The sequence below is a fragment of the Lepisosteus platostomus genome, chromosome 17, assembly GCF_059453375.1.
Source record: "Lepisosteus platostomus isolate fLepPlt1 chromosome 17, fLepPlt1.hap1, whole genome shotgun sequence".
Classification (NCBI taxonomy): domain Eukaryota; kingdom Metazoa; phylum Chordata; class Actinopteri; order Semionotiformes; family Lepisosteidae; genus Lepisosteus; species Lepisosteus platostomus.
The window spans coordinates 8,385,525-8,409,886 of record NC_142627.1 but is presented as its reverse complement, the minus strand read 5'-3'; the positions used below and the strand labels follow the sequence as shown (position 1 = coordinate 8,409,886).

The following is a 24,362-nucleotide window of genomic DNA, read 5'->3' as shown; positions in this document are numbered from 1 at the left end:
AGAACAAGGAGCGGTCAATGTTGGAAGTTAGACAGCAGAAAATCTGCATTTTGCCTGAAGAAAGCGTTCCTTTGCAGTCAGCTCACAGGGACACACCTCCCATCTTCAGCAGCTGGGCGATGGCCACTGACTCCAATGCCTGAAAGCACTGAAGTTTCGGGCGTTGAAAAGGCCAGTCTCCTTGTGTCAAACCTTAACAAGAAGTGACATTTTTGTATGCAAGATGAAAAAGAGAACTTAAATCAATAGTGCATTGCATCAAACGTTTTTTAAAGTGAAATGGTCTATGATTACATTGCGTAATTCTGATATTTTGGAAGGCCATGGTCAATTTAGTAAAAAATAAGTTGAGTTATTCAACTTGTGGTATAATGTTAAAGTTAAAATGTGCACACTTCCATCTTGACAAATTAGTTTCTGAAATGATTAGAACTGTTGTTATGGTACAGCACCTCTCTGTCCTTTTTCTTCCATACGGACTCAAATCTGATAACAATTGATGGATTTTTTGATTCACAGTCTTTTTTGAGACTTACTGAAACCTGTTTTAAAACACCTCTGAGTGGAAATTTACACACACCTTAATGTTTTCTGATACTCCACTAGATATAATGCGTTTTGGATGACTAGGCTTCTGTCATTAAATTCTGTCAAATGGCAGCGGAGCTGTAGCAGTGATAAATTGTGGAATTGTAGAAGTTAAATCTAAACACAAATACTTCAAGCACCTGTCAGTTTCCCCTAGTTAATCTCCACCTACAGGTCACGGTGGTGGAGCTTCATTTAAAAATGAGAAAATGTTGGGTCACTTTCCTTCAAATTAAATTAGATTTTGTGCTGTTACCACCAATTAAATTGACTGCTGTATGTAGAACTACTGCCTTGCACCACTATTTGAGTGGCAATAAATGACAATTTTTTTAATGAAAATTCTTAAGTAAAAATTGGACTATTGTCTTTTCAAAGTGAAAGTACCAAAGAAGTAATGTCTTGTGTGGTTTTGCATCTCTGTTTTTGTGTAGTTGGACAAAATCTGTTGTACTTTCTTTCCCCTTGAAATATAAGGAGGAAAGCTGTACTTGTTGCTAGTAAGGACTTATGACCAACTTTCATGAAGTAACTGCAAGAGAAAAAAATATTGAAATTATTAGATCTGAAAAGTACATTTCTATAAGAAACCCTTCAGTTTCTTTGTTCTTTAAAATTGAAGAATATTACCTAGAAAATAAATTTTATTTATAAACAATCCATTTGCTCAAACTATTCACACGACAATCTTTTTGTAAGGTTATAAAAACCAGGCAGAAGTGTCTATTTAAAAAAAACATGAATACTGTCATTTAATTTGATTTCATTAAGTAACCCATTTGTTTTATTTTATGAACTTTATTTCTTAATTGTTTTTATTTTTATTAGAAACATAATTAGAAATCCCCCCCATATGCCAGATGATATTCTGTAATATTTACTCTCCACTTTGTTCGGTTCCCTAATCTGCTGTATCTTAACAACAAGGAGTAAAATGCCTGAGATTTTACATTCTGTGTTTTATGGCAAAAAGTGCTCTCTGATATGTGCAGGTTAGCTTTATAAAATGTCATCTGGTAATCATATAATAAGGAGAATTTTTTTTTCTTTGACAATTAAATCCCCACATACAAGAATCTCTGTTGCAGAATTTAAGTGACAGATCTCAGCTAAGAGAAGGAAGCCAAGAAAAATAGGAACAGCCAATCAGATCTTGGTTCTCACTTCCCAGTGATAAATGTGCACGCTGAACACATTCACGCGAGTGGGGACTTTGACGGGCGTTGATTAATACTTCCATAAATAGAATGTAATCTTTTGAATCTGCTATAACTCTTCGACTAGCTGAATTACAGGCTGATGAGGGGTGTTAATCCTGATGTCAGCACTGTAGTAATGCTTCACTGAACCTGATGGTGATTAAAAAAACACAATGTATTAGGAGCTACCGAAGCTTAAAATCAATGCAAACATGTTTGGTGCTATTAATAAGAGATATTGTAAATGAAATGTCTTTTATTATGTGTTGTTAATTGTCAAAGGAATGTTACCAGATGTACTCCAAACATCAAGCATTTTGGTGATCAAAGTATTTTGGGATACAATGGGCAATGGGTGAAATGGTCTTGTATAGCACAGCGGTTTAATATTAAGGGGGTTAATGTCATGATAAACAAAGTGCAAAACATATGATTGCAGAGATCCACATCACCTTGCAGCAAAGCAGTTGTTTACGCAGTGCTCCCAGTGTGTTTTGCAAGTCGTTGCAGTGAACAAATCTGAGGTTTTGGAGAACCTACCAGTAAACCTCCCAGTAAGGGTGAAGATTAAGCATGACAGGCACATTACAACGACATGCAGAGTTCGAGAGTTTTAAATTTAAGAGAACTCTGTCATGCTGGGAGGTCTTACAGCGTAGGTACCTCACCATGACGGAGAGGTCTCCATAGGAAAGCTTCTGGGCTGGTCCTCAGTAGTGGCACAGATCACAGCTGTTTGTGATACGAGGTGGGCTGTGACATTGAAAAAGGTGGCAGTATCTAGCGTGGTAAATCAAAGCACAACCAGCAGTTTAGCACTGGCTTCTACAACGGTGAAGCGAGGGAAGCTTGTTTCCCCAAGGCATGTGCCGAGAATTTACCGAAGGGTCATCTCCTGCTTGTTCAATATATGATACAGCATCTTACTGAACTAATATAATTATACAGCTCAAATGACAAAATGTACACAAGCAGCCTCCTCTATGGTCCTCTACCCTCTTGTCGACGTAATTAAAAAATAACCAGCATATGGCAATGTAAAATAAGCCATTCCACGTACTGTACAATGAATGATCGCTTACTGCAGCTGTGTTTTATTACACAGCTCTTGCTTTGCATGTTGTGAGAGACGGTGTGAATTAGTGGAGTGTTTGCAGTTGCAAAGCAAGTTCTTGGCATCTCTTTTTGGGTATCTCCATTTCCTGATGCATGCCTTTAAATAACCCCATGGCCTTTTACAATGATGGAGTACTAATCTGATAGTGTTGGCATAAAGAGAGATTTCCAGCACTCCAGCTACTAAGGTTTCCATCTTTTGCCCGTTTGGCAACATTGTGGCTGCTGTCCACGTTGTACCCATCCTTGATCTGCCTTATTAATTATTGTGAAAAAGAAACTGGCGGCGAGACATTCCTAATAAAATCTGTTGGCATTTTACAGGCCATGATTGGTGTAATTCCTGTCCTCTTTAGAAATGTCGGTTGCCACATCTCTGTATCGTGTAACACTAAAAGCAGTGCAAATTACTCTTGCAAAATAGTGAAGCTTCTGAAGCTTCACGTTCGAAGTTGGATGCCAGACTGAGCCCCTGAGCATGAGCTAAAATTAATGTTGGCATACCAGATTAATGAAGTACGCAAACTAAGCCTTGCGGGTCTTTGAGAAGGAATTCCTGCATGAAGAGTTACTTAGCTAGATTATATCCCAAGGAGCAGTGGAGTTGCTGAGGATGACTAAGAGCAAATGATATCATTTGGAAGAAAATTTCTTCAGCGGGGACACTTATTTTAATCTTTCAATCTGTTCCACTCCAGAAAGGAGTTAAAAAGCTCCAACATTGATCTGGAGAAGCTCTCGAGCATCTTGAGTAAAGTGTATAAATACAGTGCTCATACATTTTTGTTTGTCCTCTTGTTATTCATTTAGGAATTGTATGAAATAGTATATTTGTAACTTTTATGTTTTTGTTCAGAGACTGTTTAAAGAGACAAATGAGCCTTTTCTGGAACTTTTAGCTGAATGTTTGTTTTCTATTTTTTCTTCACAGAAACATATGAAGATTTCGATTCTCGGGTGATTGAGGTAAGCCATCACATCCGCTGTCCTGTGAGATTTTTCAAACCATACATCCATTTCTTTAGGAGCAGGTAAAGGTTTGTTCCATGCTGAAAGGAAAAGAAGAGAGACGCAGCGTTTTGCCTTTGGGGCCTTCTTCAGGTGTCATTTCTTTAACCTGATGCCTACGAGGTTTAACTGTTTGTTTCAAGGTCACATTCACCCGGGTTTGGAACGGACACTGGCTGCATTTTGGGGGCTTTCAAGATAATGTGTCAAGTAAGGTAGAAGTTGGTCATGGGAAAGCATTTGCCCATCTGCCAGATGTCACTCAGGGCAGTTTCCCTTGCGAAACCTGCAGCTCCTTCCAGGAAGCACCTGTTATGTAGAAGGGCTCTGATGTGATAAGATCTAAGGGCCACTGAACTGCGTTTCAGCAGAATTTGCAGAAGCAAATGGAGACGGAGAGAAAGCAGGCAAACATTATTGTGTTCTAGTGGATAAAGGCAACATCTGCTGACTTTTAAACACTAAGTTCCCGGTTTGCTTATTTTAAAAGGGTCAACAGTGGTAAAATGCTGGCTGTAATGTTTTGCATTTAGAAGATCATTGATAATTACCTTTCAGCTCATCAGAGCTACCCCATGCTCACCTAGAGTTCCGTGCCTCCCGATGCGATGGTTTAGATTTGCACTTTGATTCCGACACTCGTACAGCAGGATTTTCTTGCAGGCGAGGTAAAGGATTTCCCAGCCATCTCTGTTTGTTGGCCAATGCGATTCGAACAGGTGCTGGAATTCCTGGTCACCGCTGGCTAGTTTCGCAGAGTGAAATACTATCAGCAGGATGCAAACTCCCGTAATCTGATCAATTAGTGTTGTTTTTTAGGTTGGGATGATGTTGTTAGATGTTTGCAAGTTTGAGCAAAATTAAGAGTTATGCTTGACCACCGCAAGGATAGATTTTTTTGCATCTTGCTCTTCATCTGGTCAATTTTTCCATTACCTCCAAAGCATTATGTATACATTAAATCTGATCTCTTATCCCTACCTAACTGCAGAAATCTTTCTGTTCTGTGATTAAAAATATATATAATTTCTCTTTCTCTTAGGCTTTTGGCTGCATGTCCCATATTTCACTGTAGCAACATATTGCTTGGTTAAAGGTGCTGTATAAAGTGCTTTGATATTTACACTGAACTATATGTGCCTTGATATTTCTGTTTATCATTGTTCAACCCCATCCCCTGTCATCTTAGCCTTTTATTTTCTAGCTTTATTGCTTTTTTGGAGATCAGCATGGACAGTCATCATAAAATAATAAATTTCTTATTTTGGGCTCTGGGCGAAACTTTGTCATAATGCTGAGATAACCTTAGCCCCGTTTTCCTCTCACAGATTCAGGCCTGTTAAACAAAATGCACCAGTTCAGTTGGGTTTTATTTCTGTTAAGTGTTCATCATGTTTATTTGTAATCTAATTCCTTCCAGCTGACTGGCTATTTTGTTAGTGGGATCCAGCTCTTTATTTGACAGAACACTCCGGCAAACATTTATATTTATAAAGAATGCAATTTCTCTCTGATCAAACTAGCACCTGTTTTCCTAAGGTTGTCATCTTTCACTGCCATTTCATTGCTCATTTATTATTCTGAGCAGCTCTATTTATTTCTTTCACTTTTTATTAGGCCTTTTTTCAGTTTCTCGAAAAATAGGTTGTATTTTTATATTCCACTGACAAAACATACTCAAGTGAAATTTGTTAGCGATAAATCTGATCTCTTTGTGAAAAGCAATGTATTCTCATCAGAGGGACTTACAGTACAAGTCTTTTATTGCAATAAAAACCAAAGGCATCAGGATGCATGCAAGTATATTCAAAGCCTTGAATGTGATGTGGAGAATCGTCCGCTACCTTACTTAGCCAATAAGAGCAATCAGTATTTACTAATGTTTTTATAAGGTGAGGGCGCACAGTGTTTGGGCTGCCATCGTGTGACAGACCTACTTTTCTTGTCACTTTGGGCTGGTCAGGAATCCAGCCCTCTGTTGCAGATGCATGCAGCAGTCTGTAAAAAGACTGCTCTAGCTTTTCCGCATCCAAGACTATTCCAGGATTCCAATTATCTTGCATATCTTCTCTGACAGAAACAAACTGATGAAAACGTAATAAGATTCGATGTTGAAGCCAGCCTTGCTTGTTGTGTCTAATGTGGTACAGGCTTGTGGTATTGCTCAGGGTTGAGCTGCAGTTAGTTATTAACTGCACACTGCTTTAGTGACTGTCAGCTGTGTATAAACTAGTGCCCGAGTCAAGAGCCAGAGATATAAATTGGGTCCTTTTATCTGTAGGAACAGAAGACGGCTAGTCTTGGAGCACAAGCAGTAACTAATGTGATCCACGGTTCAGAGAGTTGTAGCATGATCAGAAAACAAATTGCTTAGGGTCTTTGCTTAAAAGGTACTGTGCTCCTAATGATGAATTTGACTTGAACTGAAACTGTTGCTGTATGCATGGTAGGTTCTCCCCTGTGTGATGCATTCTAGGAGAAACATGTATGTTACGTCACTGTTCTTCAAGTCTGTAATTTAAGCACATTTTGACGTGCTGTTAACTGTTTTAATGATGTATCATCTGAGATCCTTTATTCACATGCTCCCTTAGTAAATGTTGCAGAATAGTCTTGTAAGATGTCACAGTTTTCAATACCAGTTTGTTATCATGTAATCATGGATTGTAAATGGCATCCTATTTGTGCTTTGATTCGGCATTTAAACAAAGAAATACAAACTATGTGAACAACACCGCCAGTGATTGTTACTTCCCCGTTTCCCCTTACCTTTCAGGAGGATATAAAAAAGGAATGTTTTATTCTTGTATATTTTATTTCTTTCTTCCATTCAATGAAAAATGTTGATTGTGACATGTTGAATTAAAAAAAAGCTTTGCAAGCTGTCACTGCGTTCTCACAGGGTTTTCAACAAATAACAGTACTCATGTACAGTATATGCAGACGGAGAAAGGCAAATTTTCAGCTCGGTTAGTAACAAAAGCAGTAATTTCGATCAGCTGTAGTGCTTTTGTTATTGCCCACAATTGTAAATGCTTCATTTTGAATGCTCAATTCAGAGTGGTTGACATTTTCTGACCTCGAAATACGATTGCCTTTCAGACTATCACTGATGGTACTGCTGCTTTAGAGCAGATAATTTGTTTTGTACTTTTTTCTTCTTTCTCTATACAAATCCATTGGCTTTTTTTTTTTTCAAATAAAGAAGGCCTAAACTAGTCTCCAAGCCTCAAACTGATCAGGAGAGGGGGGGTTACTGGAGTGTCTACCCCTCTTAGAACAAGCTGGGCCTGAGACTCTGGCATGTAATTGAAATCTGAGATCTGAACAGGTACTTGGGCAGTGGAAGAAGTAAAGATTAGATTCCATCCCCAGATTGGTGAAAGACATATAGTGATAAAAATGTCTGCCTCTTTGTGCTAGGTGAGCCCAGTATATCTGAAACCCAGGCTATATGGATCAGTACGGCTGGAATGGGTTGGACTAGGGTTTTCATGTTCTTACAGGAGGTTATATCAGTGGTTCTCAATCTTTTTGGACCAAGTACCACCCCTGATCAAACCAAAGCATCCAAGTACCACCTACAAGTCATCTTCTCATAGGAACCCCAGAAATTCTCAATGACCAACATGAGCGCGCGTGCACACACACACTCACATGCACATATAATAAAGATTATAATAATCTTTATTTGATATAGAGCCTTTAAAGGTGGCTTCTCAAAGCGCTTTACAGAAAAAAAACAGGAACAACAACAATTAAAAATAAACAATAAAAAAGCACAATTTCAGTGAGAGGGGTGTCGAGCAAAGCAGATGTGAATTCATTTTTCGAGCCTTGATACAATTCACAACAGAGTCTAACAGATTTTAAATCGTCAGGCTTTTTCTTGACGGCAAAGTTCTCGCGGTGGATGTTGCAATGCGTCCATTCATTTCTGTAGCAACCTCTCTAATTCGTGCAACTGCACCACTGTGTTGACTTGTCATCGCTCTATCACCATCTGTACAAACTCCGACGCATTTATCCATTTTATCGATGCCATTCTCTTTTCAGTCATTCAGAGGCTGAAATATGTGCTGTCCTGTAGGTCCTGTTGGTTGCGGCTTACAGAACAGAAAGACCTCATGGGACGTACCCTCAAACTTGTATCTAACATAAACGAGTAAATTGGCCAAATCGACTGCAGACTCATCTAATTGCAGTGAAAAGCATCTGCTCATCTTAACGCGCTCTACCAGCATACTTTTGATATCATCCGCCATATCAGTAATTCATGAGTGACTGTGTCTTTCGGAGGGGACAGCCGGTCGAGCTGTTTAGCAGCTTTTTCTCCACACATAACATGTGTCAGCTCTTTTGCCAACGGTAAATAAGGTTCTTCAAAAATAGTGTGGGGCTTACCTGCTTTAGCAATCCGCAAGCTTGCATTTTTCCCCTTTTCCGTTTCAGGGGTCTGTCTCCGAAGTTCAAAGAAGTTTTTATTTCATGCGCATGGGAGCGAAACACAGAGACGCTCCGTGTATTTTTCTCAAATTAACCTAGAACAGTTCTTAAATATTTTTCTGTTACCTATCACGCTTTCCTTTGCTCACAAGATTGCCAGCGTTCGCAGTATGCATTTCTATGCATTCCTGTGCTTACAACATTGGCATTGTTCCAAAATCCCGCGCATTCTCCAACCTCCCTATTTGCTGGACTTTTTTAAATACAGTTGGTCACTTGCGTTCGTAGCACACATTCCTATACAATGGTATAGAATTACATTGTAGCTCTTGTGTCCACTCAAGTATTAGCGCGCGCTGTATCGTAGTACGTAGGCTGTGTATTCGACATGTATTAAAATAGAAAATATGAAAACCCGTCCCGATTTTTCAGTGCGCACATCAATTTTCCAGGGTCATATGGCGTACCAGCTGGTGGCGCTCCGCGTACCACTCGTGGTACGCAAACCATGATGGTATGTAATTAAGTTACTAATAAATTGAAATTGATTATATCTCATTTCATAAAGGTAAGTTATATAAGGTTTAGTCTTTACTGGAGTCTATTATGGCCTCCTAAAACTGGAAAGTATAATACATGACAGCCAATTGTTCATATTTGAATTAATTACATTTCCATTGTCAGTGATAATGGAATACTTAAGTACTCTGGGATCAGTAAGTGCCTGAAGAAGACACCTTTATGATAAAATAAGGACAGGGGTGTCTTATACAGTAAGTACTGCAGCTTATAAGTATTGCTCATGGAAACAGGTTGATAAGAAATTAAAACAGGCACGCAGCCTTAAAATAAACTATCAAGTAGAAAAAAACATTAAATTAGAGGCTCCAGAAGCACAGACCACTTTATGACATAACTGGATAATGGAGAAGAGGATTTTCTTCTAGTAGAGTTATCTGCATTTGTATCCTTGATATAAATCAAATACATTTTCCACTTTTTGTGTCCTGCAGTTGCAGAATAATGGGATCAGCGTTTTATAGCTGGGTAACAGAAAACTCTGTAATTTTATAGGTACATTTATCTCTCACCAGATACTGGTATAAATGTGTATATAGGTCACCAAAAGATGAGAAACAAAAATAGATCAAACCTGAAGTTGGGCTATAAAGCTTTTTAGCAGAGGAAAAGGATAGCAGAAGACCAAGTAATAAAACTTTGATTTTCCCTTCTGATTCCATTGTTTTAAAAGCTCTAAGTCTAAACATACAGTAAATACAGTCAGAACCTCATGAAGCTGTTAAGTCATAAGAAATACAAGAAGTGTTAAATCATTATTTTTACTAATAGAATAATCTTAATTAAAATATAGAACTTACTTTTTGTTCACGATTATGACATACCCTTTTTCATATTGAGGGGACAATAGTTGGGATATTTTTGGTATTCATATAGAATTTAATTGAATGGACGGATTGGAATAATGAAATACAATTAAGACGGACATATAATCGACAAAAATGAAAACATCCAGGTAAATGAGGGACACCAAGTATATTGAAACAAGGGCGTTCACACAGATGTGGCAAATGTGTTAGTTATAAAATAATATCCAGCATGTAACATTCTTGGCTAGCAATACCAAAAAGAGAATTTATTATTCATGTTTTGAATTGAGCAAATTTTGATTTGTTATTTTTCATATGGAAATTCCTGCTAATGGATTCATCTGAGAACTGAAAGGTTTAAAACTTTAATAATACCTGCAACTTTAAGAATGTGGAGACCCTTTCTTAAACCATACCAAACAATGGAGTAAACCATACCAAACAATCACTAGAAAAAAATGAGTTTCCCCAAACCTATAATTCACAAGTTATTCAGCAAGACTGTCTGTGATTTTCAGATGATGTGTTGTGTGAAGTCATTTCCCAAATCATCAGAGTTAATGGGCTGAGGAGACAAAGGTGTTTGGAAGGCCAAGCCCTGGCACACTCAAGGTCAGCATGCTGTAAACTACCAGTCAAAACTGCTTACAGAGCACAAGCTACACTGCAATTACCATTTACGACTATCTCTTTGATTAAGGGCTGGCTTATCTAAGCAGAAGAGGATTGAGATTGTATTGGAAAATATTGCCACGCCTAAGTGCTCATTTCTCTGATTATATGCACAAATAGAACAATGAATAATAGAAGCAACGCCTTAGTCTTGTCCTTTTTTTTTTTACAAAAGAAGAGCTGAGGTTGGATTTGGATCTAAATCCAGTATATGCACATCTAATCATCCAGTGGAAGGTTACAGAGGCTTTTTGAAGTAAACATCATGAGTTCACATCTTTACATATGCATGTGAAGTCTTTTTATGATGATATCCAGTAGTGTTTATGATCCTGAGGATAATTCTTTATCTTTAGGGGTTACTTGTACGCTGGACAGATTCAGGCCCTTCCTCTCGGCCGGTATATGGTTGTGTATTGTGTGCAGTAAGATTAACACTCACGTGTTGACTGGAAAGAGGAAGTGGTGATATGGTGATAGCCAAAAGAAAGAAGCTGAATGCTTTCCTTGATCATAGATATGCACTGGCAATAAAATTGTCTCCTTCAAAACAATAAACAACTTAGCCCATCTTTAATACAGGCCTAACTTCTTATTTTCTTCGCATGATAACATAGCCCACAGTCTAGCCTAGCAGTGTCTGGACTGTAAAGTTCAGACTGTACTCCGAGCCAGTGCCTTTATTGGTCAAGTACTGGTAAGCCCTAGAAAGCCTCTCTTTATGTCAATTGACTGTTATTGGTGGAACTGTCACCGCTTGGTTCTGATGTAAGAGAAACCTGGGTGCTGATGACCTGTTTATTACCTGTACCTAGATAAAATAAGGTCACTTTATTAGCCATATACAGTATCTTGCATTAGGAATTTGTCTTTTCACATACCCCAGCTTGCTCTCCATGAGACACACAGACGGGAAGAGAAGCCTTGGGTCAGAGCGCAGGGTCAGCCATTTATACGGCACCCCTGGAGCAATTGGGGTTAAGGGCCTTGCTCAGGGACCCAGTGGAGTAGGATTCCTCTGCCGGCCGCGGGATTTGTTATTTCCCTTCTGTTTTTCACAGCTCACACTATAATTCCTTACACTTCTATAGTGCTTTACTGGACACTCCACTCAAAGCGCTTTACAGGTAATGGGGACTCCCCTCCACCACCACCAGTGTGCAGCCCCACCTGGATGATGCGATGGCAGCCATAGTGCATCTGTATGCTCACCACACATCATCTCTCAGTGGAGAGGAGAACAGAGTGGTGAAGCCAGTTCATAGATGGGGATTATTAGGAGGCCATGATTGGTAAAGGCCAATGGGGAAATTTGGCCAGGACGCTGGGGTTATTCCCTAATGACCACAGAGAGTCAGGGCCTCGGTTTTACGTCTCATCCAAAAGACGGCACCCTTTTATAGTCTAGTGTCCCCCGTCACTGTCCTGGGGCATTAGGACCCACATGGACCGCAGGGTGAGCACCCCCTGCTGGCCCCACTAACACCACTTCCAGCAGCAACCTTAGTTTGATGATCTGCAGCATGCACGCTGTCAGCTGGGCTACGGGTTAACTTATGAAGGGAGCAGGTAGCAGCAGAGGTGTGGGGTGGAGCATTTTAACGTCAAGATTTAAAGACGGCATCATTGCAATATCCTTGTAAGACACATCTGTGACCCGGACAGTGATTGGATATCAAGCTCTTGAACTGGAGAGACAAGAGCAGTAACAAGGTCACAGAGAACTCTATAATGCTGCTTAATCACACATTGGGTGGATGGTTTTATTAGTGTTGAATCAAGACTGATACAGTTATTGCAGTGACATCCACTTAACACCTACTGCCTGGTGACTAGAAAATACAAGACTCTGTTTGTCATTGTGTATATCAGTGTCTTCACTTGCAATTTCAGCAGATGATACCCAACAGAACTCTTGGCATCTGGAATTTTGTGAACTGCAATCATTTCAAGGAGATGACAGTACATACTACAAAAAAATGATGACTGTCAATAGGGAACGAAAATTACTGGTGCAGTGAACCTATCTAAGGAATCTGTATATAGTTACTGACTTGTACCAAACACAGCTGTTCATTTCCTTCACAGTACTTCACCATAGCATATTCCATTTATATTGAAAATATCAGTATGTGTTTCAGGTTTTAAGAATTGTTCTCAATCGATTGGTCTGACACATACTTAAACTGCAAGCACAGTCTGTTTTGATCACTTTGAAATTATGATTTCAAACTGCTCTACCAAGCTATCTGACCAGATGGCTTTGGATAACTGTTGCATGTACTGGTTCAAAATCAGTTTGTTTCTAGCTCTCACAGCACTTAAGAGGTTTCATCTCCATTCCGGGGACCATCATAATCTGAGATGCATTGAGAAGCTGTTCCAGGCCCAGACTCCTCTCGGTTCTTTTGCTCTTATTGAGCAGAATTGAACAGCAGTCAAAGAATTGCCGCAGATGCTTGCTGAATTTAATCTTCGTGCCACTTATGATTTTTCCACGCTCACTGCTGTGCACCCTTCTGCATCCCTATTGAACACATCAAACTGATGTTGATGTTGGCAGTGAGGGGCGGATGGTCAGCAGGGGTCTTGAGGCCCTATTGGCTAGGGCATTGCTTGCACCCTGGTGTACAGATCAGCAACACACCATAGTCAACATACAACTTCGTTTTGCCAGCTTTAGTATAGGGTTTGACATCTTCTAATAACAAAGCGTCCATTCATATGCCCTAAAATGCTTAACCTTGCTTCCTTGTAGACAAAAGAGATAACACTTTCTCACACAGTACCGATGTTTGTGATCTGCACCAAAGGAGGCAGATGACAGTGTCAGAGGACGTGTAGTTTTTTAGGATTCTGCAGTACTTCGGATATTCAGTGTTATTTATCCTATTTGCTTGCACAGTAAATCTGAAGGCTGCAATCTGTAAGCGCATGACAAGCTGCCCTTCAGCAATGAAAGATCAGTTAAAAACACTGCATAGTGTTTTGTTATGGGAATAATAAAATGGTCATTACCTCTGTAAGATGGAAATCAAACTTTGCATTTAATATAATTAATAAACGGAATAATTAATGGAATAAAATCCATTCCTTTCAAACAGGATACGTATTTTCCTATTAGATCCATTTCTGTTTCACCCTATGTGGTGGCAGTGGCTGTAGGCAAGCAGGTTGCACAGAAAGTGTTTTGATAACCTATTACAGTTTACTTTTCTTATTAGGTTTGAAAGAGATGTGTGTGCTTCAAAGGTAGATGCGATAGGTATTAAATTTGATAGTTGACTGAGCCCGTTTTCCTCCAGTACCATCTGATAATGGCCCCTAAATTCAAAAATCCATTTAGTTCAGCACAGTAATGGGTCATGGCCGCCACCTGCTGGTACAAGGGTGTATAACAGCTGAATGCATTTTTGGAATAAAGTGCATTTTGATTTGAATCGTAGGGGATTGTCACCCATAGCTTATCAGGATAGGCTCAGACATGCTGGCTCCCCTGCAATCCTGTATTTGATAAGGAGGTTAGGAAATTAATGGATTAGGAGTTTGTATTCAAAATAGATAACAATTTAGAAAAAAGCTTTTATCCAGACATGAAATGTGAAAATCCCCAGGTTCAAAAAAATTTCCAAAAGTTTTTGTCACTTTTTCATTGACACACATTTAATGACCCACATTAAGGCCTGCTTCTCTGTATGGCTTTTATTTTTTGTCCTGCTCATGTGCTATGTTTGCTGTCTTTTCCAAGTAATATTTCATTTACCACCCAGTCTGGAATTTCTGATTAATTTCTGTTTTACACCCCCTTCCAAACTGGCAGTCTTAGCTATTAATCGTTCTTTTTTGCTACTACAGTTCTCATACTGGTGCAAGATGGGACGAGGACCATAACTCAGTCTTTGTGTTACACAGCTTAACATAACTGTCACACACCTGATGAAGGCACCATAGCCAAAACATTGTGTTTCTTTACCTTTCACATATGGAATGAACCTTTACATGTTCCTTGGCAGCCTACACGCACTGATGCGGCTCCCTGCTCAAATTTCGAATAGCTACAGCATCTGCAGCAGAGAGGAGGAGTGTGGCTGTATAGCACTGATATCCCAGCAGGCTCACAGGAGCCCAGCATGCAGCTTGAATCGAACTCCCTAACCTCAACGACGGCATGTCATTGGCAGTACACTGGTCACAACTTAATAGGGATGCAGCCCAGACCCAGACTTCAAATATCTGGGCGTGTGTGGCTCAAAGATTACCACCTTTACTTTTACATTTTACTATTCGAGCTTCTTCGTAGGTCCCGTTTCTTTCCGTAGATTAGAATTTGCATGACTCTGTAAACTGACATTAATTCCACATCAGACCCAAGAGGTGGCACAACAGACAGTGCGATGTGTTCCGAGGATGAAAATAGGAAATGCCACGTCTCGCCCCCCACTCCACAGATGCACTGAATTTTTCACCTGTTTTACTAAGCGATAGTTCAGAACTGAGCTCAGCAGGTGAGCTAGAAGCTTGAATGTATATTTGATACAAGTTTCATTTTGGATTTTTTTGGGATAGTCTTAACTTTTTTCAGACCTCTTGCCACATATTTTGCAGCTGTAGAAACTTCAAAAACATTCTTTGCAAAAATAAATGTGTTCATTACCCTTCTTTCGGGTTCATTCACAGTTCAGAAGCTGCAGGCTGTAGAAGATGCTATTTGTGTCACAGCCATGGTTGAATGTTGGTTTGTTTGAATGTGGACTTTCCCTCCTTTTTTTCTTTGGTAGTATGTACTCCGAAAAGCAAACTCCTGCTTTTGATGTTTTGCAGGTGAAAAGCGTTTTCAACATGACAGCGAACGAGGGAAGGAAGAGATCGATCAGTGCTCTGGTCGCTGTCGGAAATGGGAATGGGGCAGCAGGTGAGTTATGGACCAGCAGCTGAAGGTACAGGGATCTGACAGAGCGGTCAGATCAGACCCAAACACACGGAAAGAGCAGGCATGACCTTGCCCTGCTGAACATGCAGCTAACATTGCTTGACACGTTGACGTGGGTTCATTATGCCATGTCAGTTACTTTCATCTACTTTCGTGAACATCTTCCAGAAATATAACGTTTGGTCAGACTCGCATGGGCAACTGTTGTTTCATACAGACGTCTGCACCGATAGAGGAAAGGTTGAAAACAGGAGGAGGTCATTGGTAGGCCATGGTCCATTGGTAGTTAGTAGCTCATAAAGGAGAACTGTAGTCCCAGTTTCTCAGACTAGGTTTTAAATCTCAGTAACAAAATCAATTCATTGACAGTATCACAAAATTTGACAAATTTAGAGTTCAACACTAAAACGAAGTGACTCACTAGTCACAGTAAAGACAAATGTAGTGCTATGTGCGAGGGTACAGGTTATCCAGCAAACATTTCACCACAGAAATGTTCTTAGGTGGTCTGCATGAAGAGTAAACAAGTCAGTAGTATTTGTCAGCAACACCATACTGAAGTCAAGAGCAATGTTTCTATTGCATTAAAAGACGTATTCTTTTTTACACGTTTTACACGTGACCGTGTACGTTTTACCTTCATTGTGGTTTGAAATGCACTCATGAATGACGATTCTTTCTAACCCCAAAATATAAAAATAGCTTTGCAGTGGGGAAAAACATCTCTTAAGAAACATAAGGGTATCAGCTTCAATAACATGGCTTGGTAGCTTGTCCCAGATTTGCACAACCCAACGTGCTTAGAAACTCCAGTTTCCTGTGATTAACTTCGTCAGGTTTCAGGTTTGTATTCTCAAAAGAAATTAAAGTAAAGAAAAATAAAAAGTTAATAAAAGTAAATTACTTAAAAGACAAGAACCTGGTAATGAATGACTTTTATTTGTGGAAGAAATGGTTGGTGATGGAGATCACTTTTTTACCAGAGTTTGAAAATTACATTCCGCCTGGAGTTCCTTGCAATAAAAACTAATGGAGCAAAGTATTTTTCATTTGAAATATTTCATGTCAAATCTGCTCATACAGATTTGGAAATAACAGTATTTTTATTTGAACAATTTATTTTTGAGAGGTAAAACTTTTATTTTTATATCACTTCAGGCTGTTTGGAGAATTCCATGAAACACTATCAGCAGTTAAAAGAAACTATATACATTAAACACAAAGAACATTGTTCTTTAACCTAACAAAAGTAAAACGTTTAAAAAGAATATTCTAGAAAATGTTTTTTTTTCTTGTAGGTTTTGCTTTGGGGAAGGCAGCCGACCGAACAACTGCACTTCGAAAAGTAAATATCGATGAACTATCGAGTGAATTTGGAGGTTTGATAATGATTGTCGTCTGAGGAATTTATTTCACGAATAAATGCTTTACCCCTTTTATCTCCCATTCTTAGGCGAAGAACAGAGCTGTCCATTATTTGTACTACATAGAGCGATACAACAACCACACAAGTGAGTGAAACTAATTAAGAGCACAAGACTGTAGTCTTGTTGACATCTTTCACTTTTCATGTCATGTCAAAGGTTGACTGTAATATACCCCCTGTATATCTGTCATATACAAATTCAGGCCAGTCTGTTTCTGCAGAGGTTTCTCAAGGGGAAGAAGGGGCAGGGAAGCATATTTATATTGTGAACCTCCCTGAACTACTCCCTCGGGGCAGTGATATAGCTCCCTGCCTCCTTCCTTCACATTCAGCACAGGGGATTTTTTTTGTTTTCCAAATGCCACTATTTTTGTTGTTTTTCTAGAACACCCACTTAATAGCTGTCTTCCTATATCAAATGTACACAAGAGAAAGATGATACATTCAACCACTTGATGTTTCTGCGGTAACATTTCTGTAACCGGAAATACCTGGTAGGATTAACATGGTAAATTTAAGTTTAAAAAAAAAGAATTTCCACACTTTGATTGACACTAACTATGGCTTTTTTTCCTGGACAAAGTGTAAGGAGATCCCAGTCAGGATTACTACTAAATACAGCCTCTGAAACTATCTCTAGGTGCAGTCCCAGGTCATGTAAACTGAGATTGAAGCAGTTCTTCCTCAGTTCTTGTTTGAGATAATGAGTATTGATTCCATTAGCTCCTCTCCTCAGGGTCACACACATTATACAATGTGTGGAATAAAACTTTTTTTTTCTGAAAACTATAACTAGAGGTTTAGCTAGTACAAAAATTAAGTAGAAAAATTAACTCGGCTTGATTTATGTGTAGTTTTCACTTACCTGACAAGCCCTACAATGCTGCTGCTATTTGTTTTCTGTTTAAGTGACTCTTAAGCCTGAGTAGTTGCAGTCAGCTACACGCTCAATAATTATGTTTTCTCAAAGGGTTATTTTCTAAGTTAATTCATGTTTCGAGAATACCAGTAGTCCCTTTAGAGCCATTTCTTCCTTGCTAAATTATACATTAAGCACTTCTAATGATCAGAATGTGTGGATTTACTGTCTTGGTGCCCTACTGCTTTGTCAAATGCTCTGTTCAGCCCTTGGAGTGAAATAAAGCCAGTTATTCCTTTTTGAACAGTTTTTTTCACATTTGTTAGCAGTCTCTGATAACGAAAGCTCACAAACACAGTTCAGATAGTTGTAAACATGATGTAAACGAAATGTGGCAGGGAAGGGGATGTTGGTTGCAGACCAGATGTCGACCACAGTGTGATTTTTCCTCTGTCTTTGATAGTCTATCATGACATTACTTCCACCTTCAAGAGAACCACCCTCCGGATGAAGAAACAAAGCAGAGGTAAGTCTGGTACTGCCAGGGCAGTACATGCCTCTCTCCTGTTTGTTTTGCCATAGTGCTGAATGGACATTGTTTGCTGTCAGCGAAGGGCCTGTGAGCCTGTGTGTCAACTCGTGACCAGCTTGTGCTTCACTGTTGTGTCACAACACACTTTTCAGCTGCTCAAGTGGTGTGATTTTCTGATTAATCTAATGAATCAATTTAGCTTCAGCCTAAAGGTCTCAGAAAGTGTTTTCATTACAGGTACTGCATCTTTAAATCAACTCCACATCTATAAAAGATACTGAAAAGGTCAAGTTTAATCAGCAAACCAAAACTCTGGGACTCTACTATACACTACTGTATCATTGTAATTTAACAGGACTGGATTTGTCTTAGTTAAGTCTCTTATTTTCCCTATGAGTGACACCATTTCTGTTCCTTTGGCTAGTGGCAAATTGAGGATAGCAGGACTTTAAGTATTGAGAATGCTAAAATGAGATATACCTCATCAACATTTTTAATCCAGCAAGAAGCCATTTGTCTGTGAAATCAAGACTGCCATTTAAATATGTCATTTTGGAACTGTAGTATAAAGTAATGTATGAACATCTGCTGCATCACATGTGTTGGGTTTGTAAAACTGTCATGGGATACTGTCTCTCGTACAGATATTGAAATCATAAGACATTAGTGGTGTTACCAAGGTTGATATACAAGCTTGGATTATTCCAACTACGATTGTATGGTGTTAGCGGTACTTCACTGGAACGATTATGCTGCTTTGAAAATAAAATAAGATAATTTACAGCCACTCATTTATTTTTGTATTTCTATTTACTGTGTCATCCTTATAAATGAGGTGTGCATTTTCGATGTTCAGTAACTCAAACAATTGTTTCATAGCTTGAGAGTGTAAGCATTTGGTAGTTAGTAGCTAATTGATCCCAGGATCTCATCCAGCTGTTTCCTGAAGGAAGTAGGGTATCAGCAACATGACTGGGTAGCTCTTCCTCACTCCCAGAACCTTCTTAGAAAGAGGTGACTACTGGTCTCTGTTTTAAATGCATTTCTACTTTGTTTCCACTTGTGTCCTCCGGTTCGTGATTCGCCCTGCATTCTGAAGAATGCTGTGTTGGCATTATCAGTATTCTTGAGAATTTTGAATAATTGCATCAGATTCCATCGCACTGTTCTCTGTCCAGACTGAAAAGGTTCAGCCATTGGTTAGGGCCCAAAATGTATCTGGTTGCTCGTCTCTGCATATTGATTGAAGAGGAGCAGTATCTTTTATCATAACATTGTGACCAAAAATGAACATGATATTTTAAATGTGTATACCGAGGTAAATAAAAAAATGTTTTTATTCCATTGCGTTAACACTAGCAGCACAGACTTTTTCTCACAAAGGATGATCAGTTTTCAGTTTAAGAAACACAAAGGCCATTTCATAGTGCAAAGGAAAGACATGTTTCCGTACCCAGTACAGCGGACCTGTTTGCTATTCAGTAAGAAAATAGCTGAGCGCCTGACAGCATCCGACAGGGGCAAGTGCTTGTCTAGAAGGCAGGACTATCCAAATTCATTAGCACATCACAACCCTGTAAGAGTTCCTGTGAGAGCCGTGTATCTGGAAAAGTCCTAAATCAGCAGCCGATCCATTTAGCTTCCATTATCGAGACCCACGAACAGTATTTACATTGATAAATCTCAGGAGCAGGGAAACAGACTAGGAATTAAGCAGCATTAAGGGAAAGCATCAGAAGAACTAAGAGGGAGGGTGGGTTTCAATTGAACAAGGTGTTTGGAAAGCTCAGGGTGCAGGAAATCAAAAGTACGTTTTTGCTACATTCTGGGGCTCAAGGTCCTTAAAGGCAACAGTATTTGTCAATGCTGAGCAATCCAGCCACATAAATCCCCACAGCTGTCAAAGGAGAGAACATGTCCACATGGTTGAGTTGTAAGCTGAAAACATTCAGGTTGATGAAAACAGGCAGCGCCAGCAGCTTCCAGCAGTATTTCACTCACTTAATGGCAGAACAATGCCAGCCATTCTTGAAATGAATGAACAAAGTGCTCCATCCATCTTTCAGCCCCAGTGGACAGTGCTGTCATCAAGATGCTCCTGTTGAAAGAATAAAAATCCTTCTGTATCTTAAAATAGGAAGGTGTTACAAGACCACGCTGATTCTTATTTGCTCAGTTATTGTGTGGAGGGAGCCCTTCCTGCTGATTTCTCAGTCTCCTGTAGTTTGTGAATTATGTTGTTGAAATGAGAACTGCATCCTGTACATAAAAACACATGCAGTATAATCCTTACAGAGCTATCCATAAAACAAATGGCATGCATAAGGACATTTTTAGTTCATTCGTCCTCTCTCAAATAACTAAGTTGTCAGAAGTCTTGTGATTCTTATCGACTCAAAAGGAAGTTCATGTGGCAGGGTACTTTCAGACATGTCTGCACTCGAAGCTCCACTTTAAATTTCCTTGGTGTACAAAATAAAATGTTATTTCAGTTTTAAAAGCATGCCTGATATAAAAAAATATTTTAATGCAATAAGAGCCTCAATTCCTTGTCCTTTCAAGTTGGTCTGCACACTAAAGCAAATCATACTCAAAAATGTCCTTTTCTTGAAACGCATGAGGGACCATATCTTGAAAGGAGCACGTCATTGATGACTAGTATGCCTTCTTGCTAATTAGTAAGAAAACATGTTTTGTTGAAGTGTCTAAAAAAGCACTAATTCTCACATTGGAATCAGTGCTAAAAAAATCTAAATCTACTGCAGTATTTTTGTCTTTACCCCTATCAATATTAGCACTTAACAAAAAAACTACACGTAGTTATCTGTAGTATGTAATTTCCCTGACAGGGGTCAGGATTCGATTGCATGGAATAGGCAGAGCAGACACCTTGCCCCCTGTTATGTCCTCTTCTGGCTGGGCTGATCCTTTTCTTACATAAACACTGGCGGTTCATTTAGGCAGACAATGAGAAACACCCAGAAAGGTTCTTATAAGCCCTCCTTCAGAAATGAGCTCAGGTTAAAATCTGTTCTGAGTTTGTGTTTCTCTTCTCTTCAGATATTTGATGCTAAGCTTAATATCCACACTTGACAATATTAATATCTTCACAGAACCCACCTTCCTGTCCTTTCTGATCAGGCCACGCTGTTAATAATTTAATTACAATGTATTTTTGGCGATAGTATTATTTGCGTAGTGCCAGTGCCTCTTTTTTAGTATTCTTGTACTTGGCAGCAGGCAAAACTAGAAATCCATGGGATAAATATGGAAATCCTCATTACTAGTGCGCTGTAGTAGTTGAATGTTGAGAGGAAAGGTGTTATATAAAATATTCTGAAACACCACTCTGCTGTTACCATTGTTGCTACTGAAGGCTTTCATGACTAAAAGCAGTTTGCCTGCATTTGGGAAATCTGTAAATGAACCATTTCTCAGCATTCTGCCTATGTGCTGCACATTTGTTAACTCTTTATGCTTATAAATGTCTTCAGACAGGCAGCTGTTCTTCATGGGGGCAACACAGTGAATTGGATTTGAGTCATCCAATATTTTTTACACTTCCTGTTGCTAATCTCCTGAACCATGGTCTGGATACTTTTCTTCTCTGGTGTTACTTAAGACTTGAGCGTCAACACTAACAGTCTGGAGATGTTCCTACAACACTACTGTACCAACACCGATTATAACAAAACTGTTTTCTTAGCAAGGCAGGGACATCAATACCTCAGTCAATGATCAGGCGTTAAAAGTATGGTTGAGGTAATTCGTTCAGTTTTCATCAAGGACAAGCACAGCCTTCTGTCTAAAATGAGCAAAATATTACTTTTCATTTAATCTTCTTTCTAAAAATGATCATTCATGTGAGGAGTACTTTAACACAGGATTGAAAGAAAAATATCAAATGTATGTGAGGGACTACTGTAAGTTCTGCGCTTTAATTGAAAACGTGTGCTTTCTATGTGATTAATAATGGGTTTTAATTTTTATTTCTAGGGTATGGATTACATTGCCATCGAGCAGTCATTACCATCTGTAAGCTGATTGGCATTGAAGATATGTACGCCAAGGTGTCTGGTTCCACTAACCTGCTGAACATCACCAGGGCGTTATTCCAGGGATTAGCAAAACAGGTGACTTCTTCAGTTTGTCATGAATATTACATGCTTTTACCAAACACGAGCTAGAGGTATGCTGCAGCTTTATTTTTTTTATAATCGACACACAGGTAACCCACATCTGTTCCCAATAAAATTACCTTTTTAGCATGGAAATAGAGCTTCGAGATGATTCAGATTTCACTGCAGAATCTTTTGTATGTACGGTAGGCTTCACCTTTCTCAAAATCTTGATGCAAACAAATGCCAGTGTGTTTCATTAAACAAATGAAAACATGAATAATTGTAAAACTAGCAATACTGCGTGAATCGAAAACACCTCTGTCCAAAATGATTGCTTGTTTTTGTAAATATATATAACGTTCGAATATGTTCTTGCCCTGTAAACCTGATGAAAATAAACATTGTAAAATTAAGTTTTAATTCGTTTCACTAAGCCTCGGACAGTTTATAAAAGCTTCCAGAAGTCGCCTTGATTTACACTGGGCATTGCAGTTTAACAAAGGTATGACCAAAATGGTGCCAAACGTATCTGTTGCAGATAAATTATAAAATCACATCAGGTTTGCAACTGAACAGAATATAAGATAACATAACATCACTTTATTAGCCATATACAATTTCTTGCATTAGGAATTCGTCTTTTCGCATACCCCAGCTTGCTCTCCATGAGACACACAGACAGGGAGAGAAGCTAGGGGTCAGAGCGCAGGGTCAGCTATTGTACTGCGCCCCCTGGAGCAGTGGGGGTCAAGGGCCTGGCTCAGGGGCCCAGTGGAGTAGGATTCCTCTGCTGGCTGCAAGATTTGAACCAGCAACCTTCCAGCCACAGGCGCAGATCCTTAGCCACTGAGCCACCGCTCCGTGATACTTGTGTGATACTTCCCCCACGTGTTCCTTGTTGATTAGCCATCACTAAATTTGCCTTTTGTTGTACTGATGTATTGGTATGAACAAATCAAACTGCTCCCTGCAGGAGACCCACCAGCAGCTGGCGGAGAAGAAGCAGCTGCATGTGGTGGAGTTCCAGCAGGCCTGCGGCCCCATGCCCTTCGTCGTGTCCTCGCCCCAGAGGGAGGCCAGAAAGGAGCCCGAGCCGGAGGACGAGGTCCCAGACACCAAGCTGGACTGGGACGAAGTCAAGGGGGTTCAGGGGATGAAGCGCTCCATCTGGGCCAACGTCAAGAGGACCATCTGGTGAAGCCGCGGGCCCCATGAGCCTCCTGGGCCTGCTTGTCCCTGCTAGCGCCAGGCCGAGAAACGCTGCTTTTAGGAGCCGGGACTAAGACCAACTGTGTCCACAGCTCGGCGTTTAATAGTCGCAGAGAGATGAAAAATTCTTAACCCACTGCAGCACGGGCGTGTAGCTGCTGTTAATGTTTAATGCCATCACTGTTTTGCTGCTAACCATCAAGGGACGGTGTACAAACAAAAGGAAGTTTGTCTGGTGTGAAACTAGAAATTGGAGTTTTGGATTTGAATTAAAATAGGAGGTATCTAAACTGATTACTTTTTATATTGTTTCATATGAGAATAAATCAAAGTACCTGTAACTTTCTGTTGTAATTCAATGGGACGAGTGCTGTACTGTGCTGTACGTCAGGGCTCCAAGCAGAACATTAAAGTGAAATTAAGAAGTTGTGGTTTATTTTTCTGCAGACTATTACAAAATTCTGGCATAGTTTTTTTTTTCCAGTTGAACACAGCTGAAAGCATCAATACATGCCAAGAAAACTATGCTGCTTGTAAAGAAACAAAGTTGTTGCACAGTAGTTTTTCTTTTGGGATTTGAAGAATTGCAAAAGCAAAGAACATTCAGGAGGAATTCAGCCTGTTGTGCAAGCAGAACAAGATATACTTTTGATAGGTTCTGAGAACAGAAGTGTAATGAGTAACACATCCTACGCATTAATAACATTGCAACTAGTGTGAAGAATCACCAAACTTTCAGTTGTTAAAAACTCACTATTAAAACATGCGGTTTCAAACTGGCATGATTTTGTTAATTGAAAAAATCTAAACACCACGTTTATTTGCAATACTGCAAGGGGAGATCTGTTATTTACAGTGTATGGGCTCA

At 39.5% G+C, this 24,362-nt stretch overlaps 1 protein-coding gene across 1 annotated transcript in view; it reads left to right on the top strand.

The window, feature by feature from the left end:
* The window catches only part of mrps5 (mitochondrial ribosomal protein S5), a 39,170-nt gene extending 15,251 nt beyond the window's left edge, over positions 1 to 23,919 (top strand). Inside the window, exons 5-11 of the mRNA XM_088609606.1 lie at positions 3,835 to 3,869; positions 15,239 to 15,329; positions 16,646 to 16,692; positions 16,801 to 16,858; positions 18,096 to 18,158; positions 22,161 to 22,297; positions 23,259 to 23,919. Of these exons, the coding sequence (XP_088465732.1) occupies positions 3,835 to 3,869; positions 15,239 to 15,329; positions 16,646 to 16,692; positions 16,801 to 16,858; positions 18,096 to 18,158; positions 22,161 to 22,297; positions 23,259 to 23,483 (656 nt within the window). The 3' untranslated portion in view covers positions 23,484 to 23,919. The remainder of the gene's footprint in view (positions 1 to 3,834; positions 3,870 to 15,238; positions 15,330 to 16,645; positions 16,693 to 16,800; positions 16,859 to 18,095; positions 18,159 to 22,160; positions 22,298 to 23,258) is intronic.
* Positions 23,920 to 24,362: the final 443 nt, after the last annotated feature.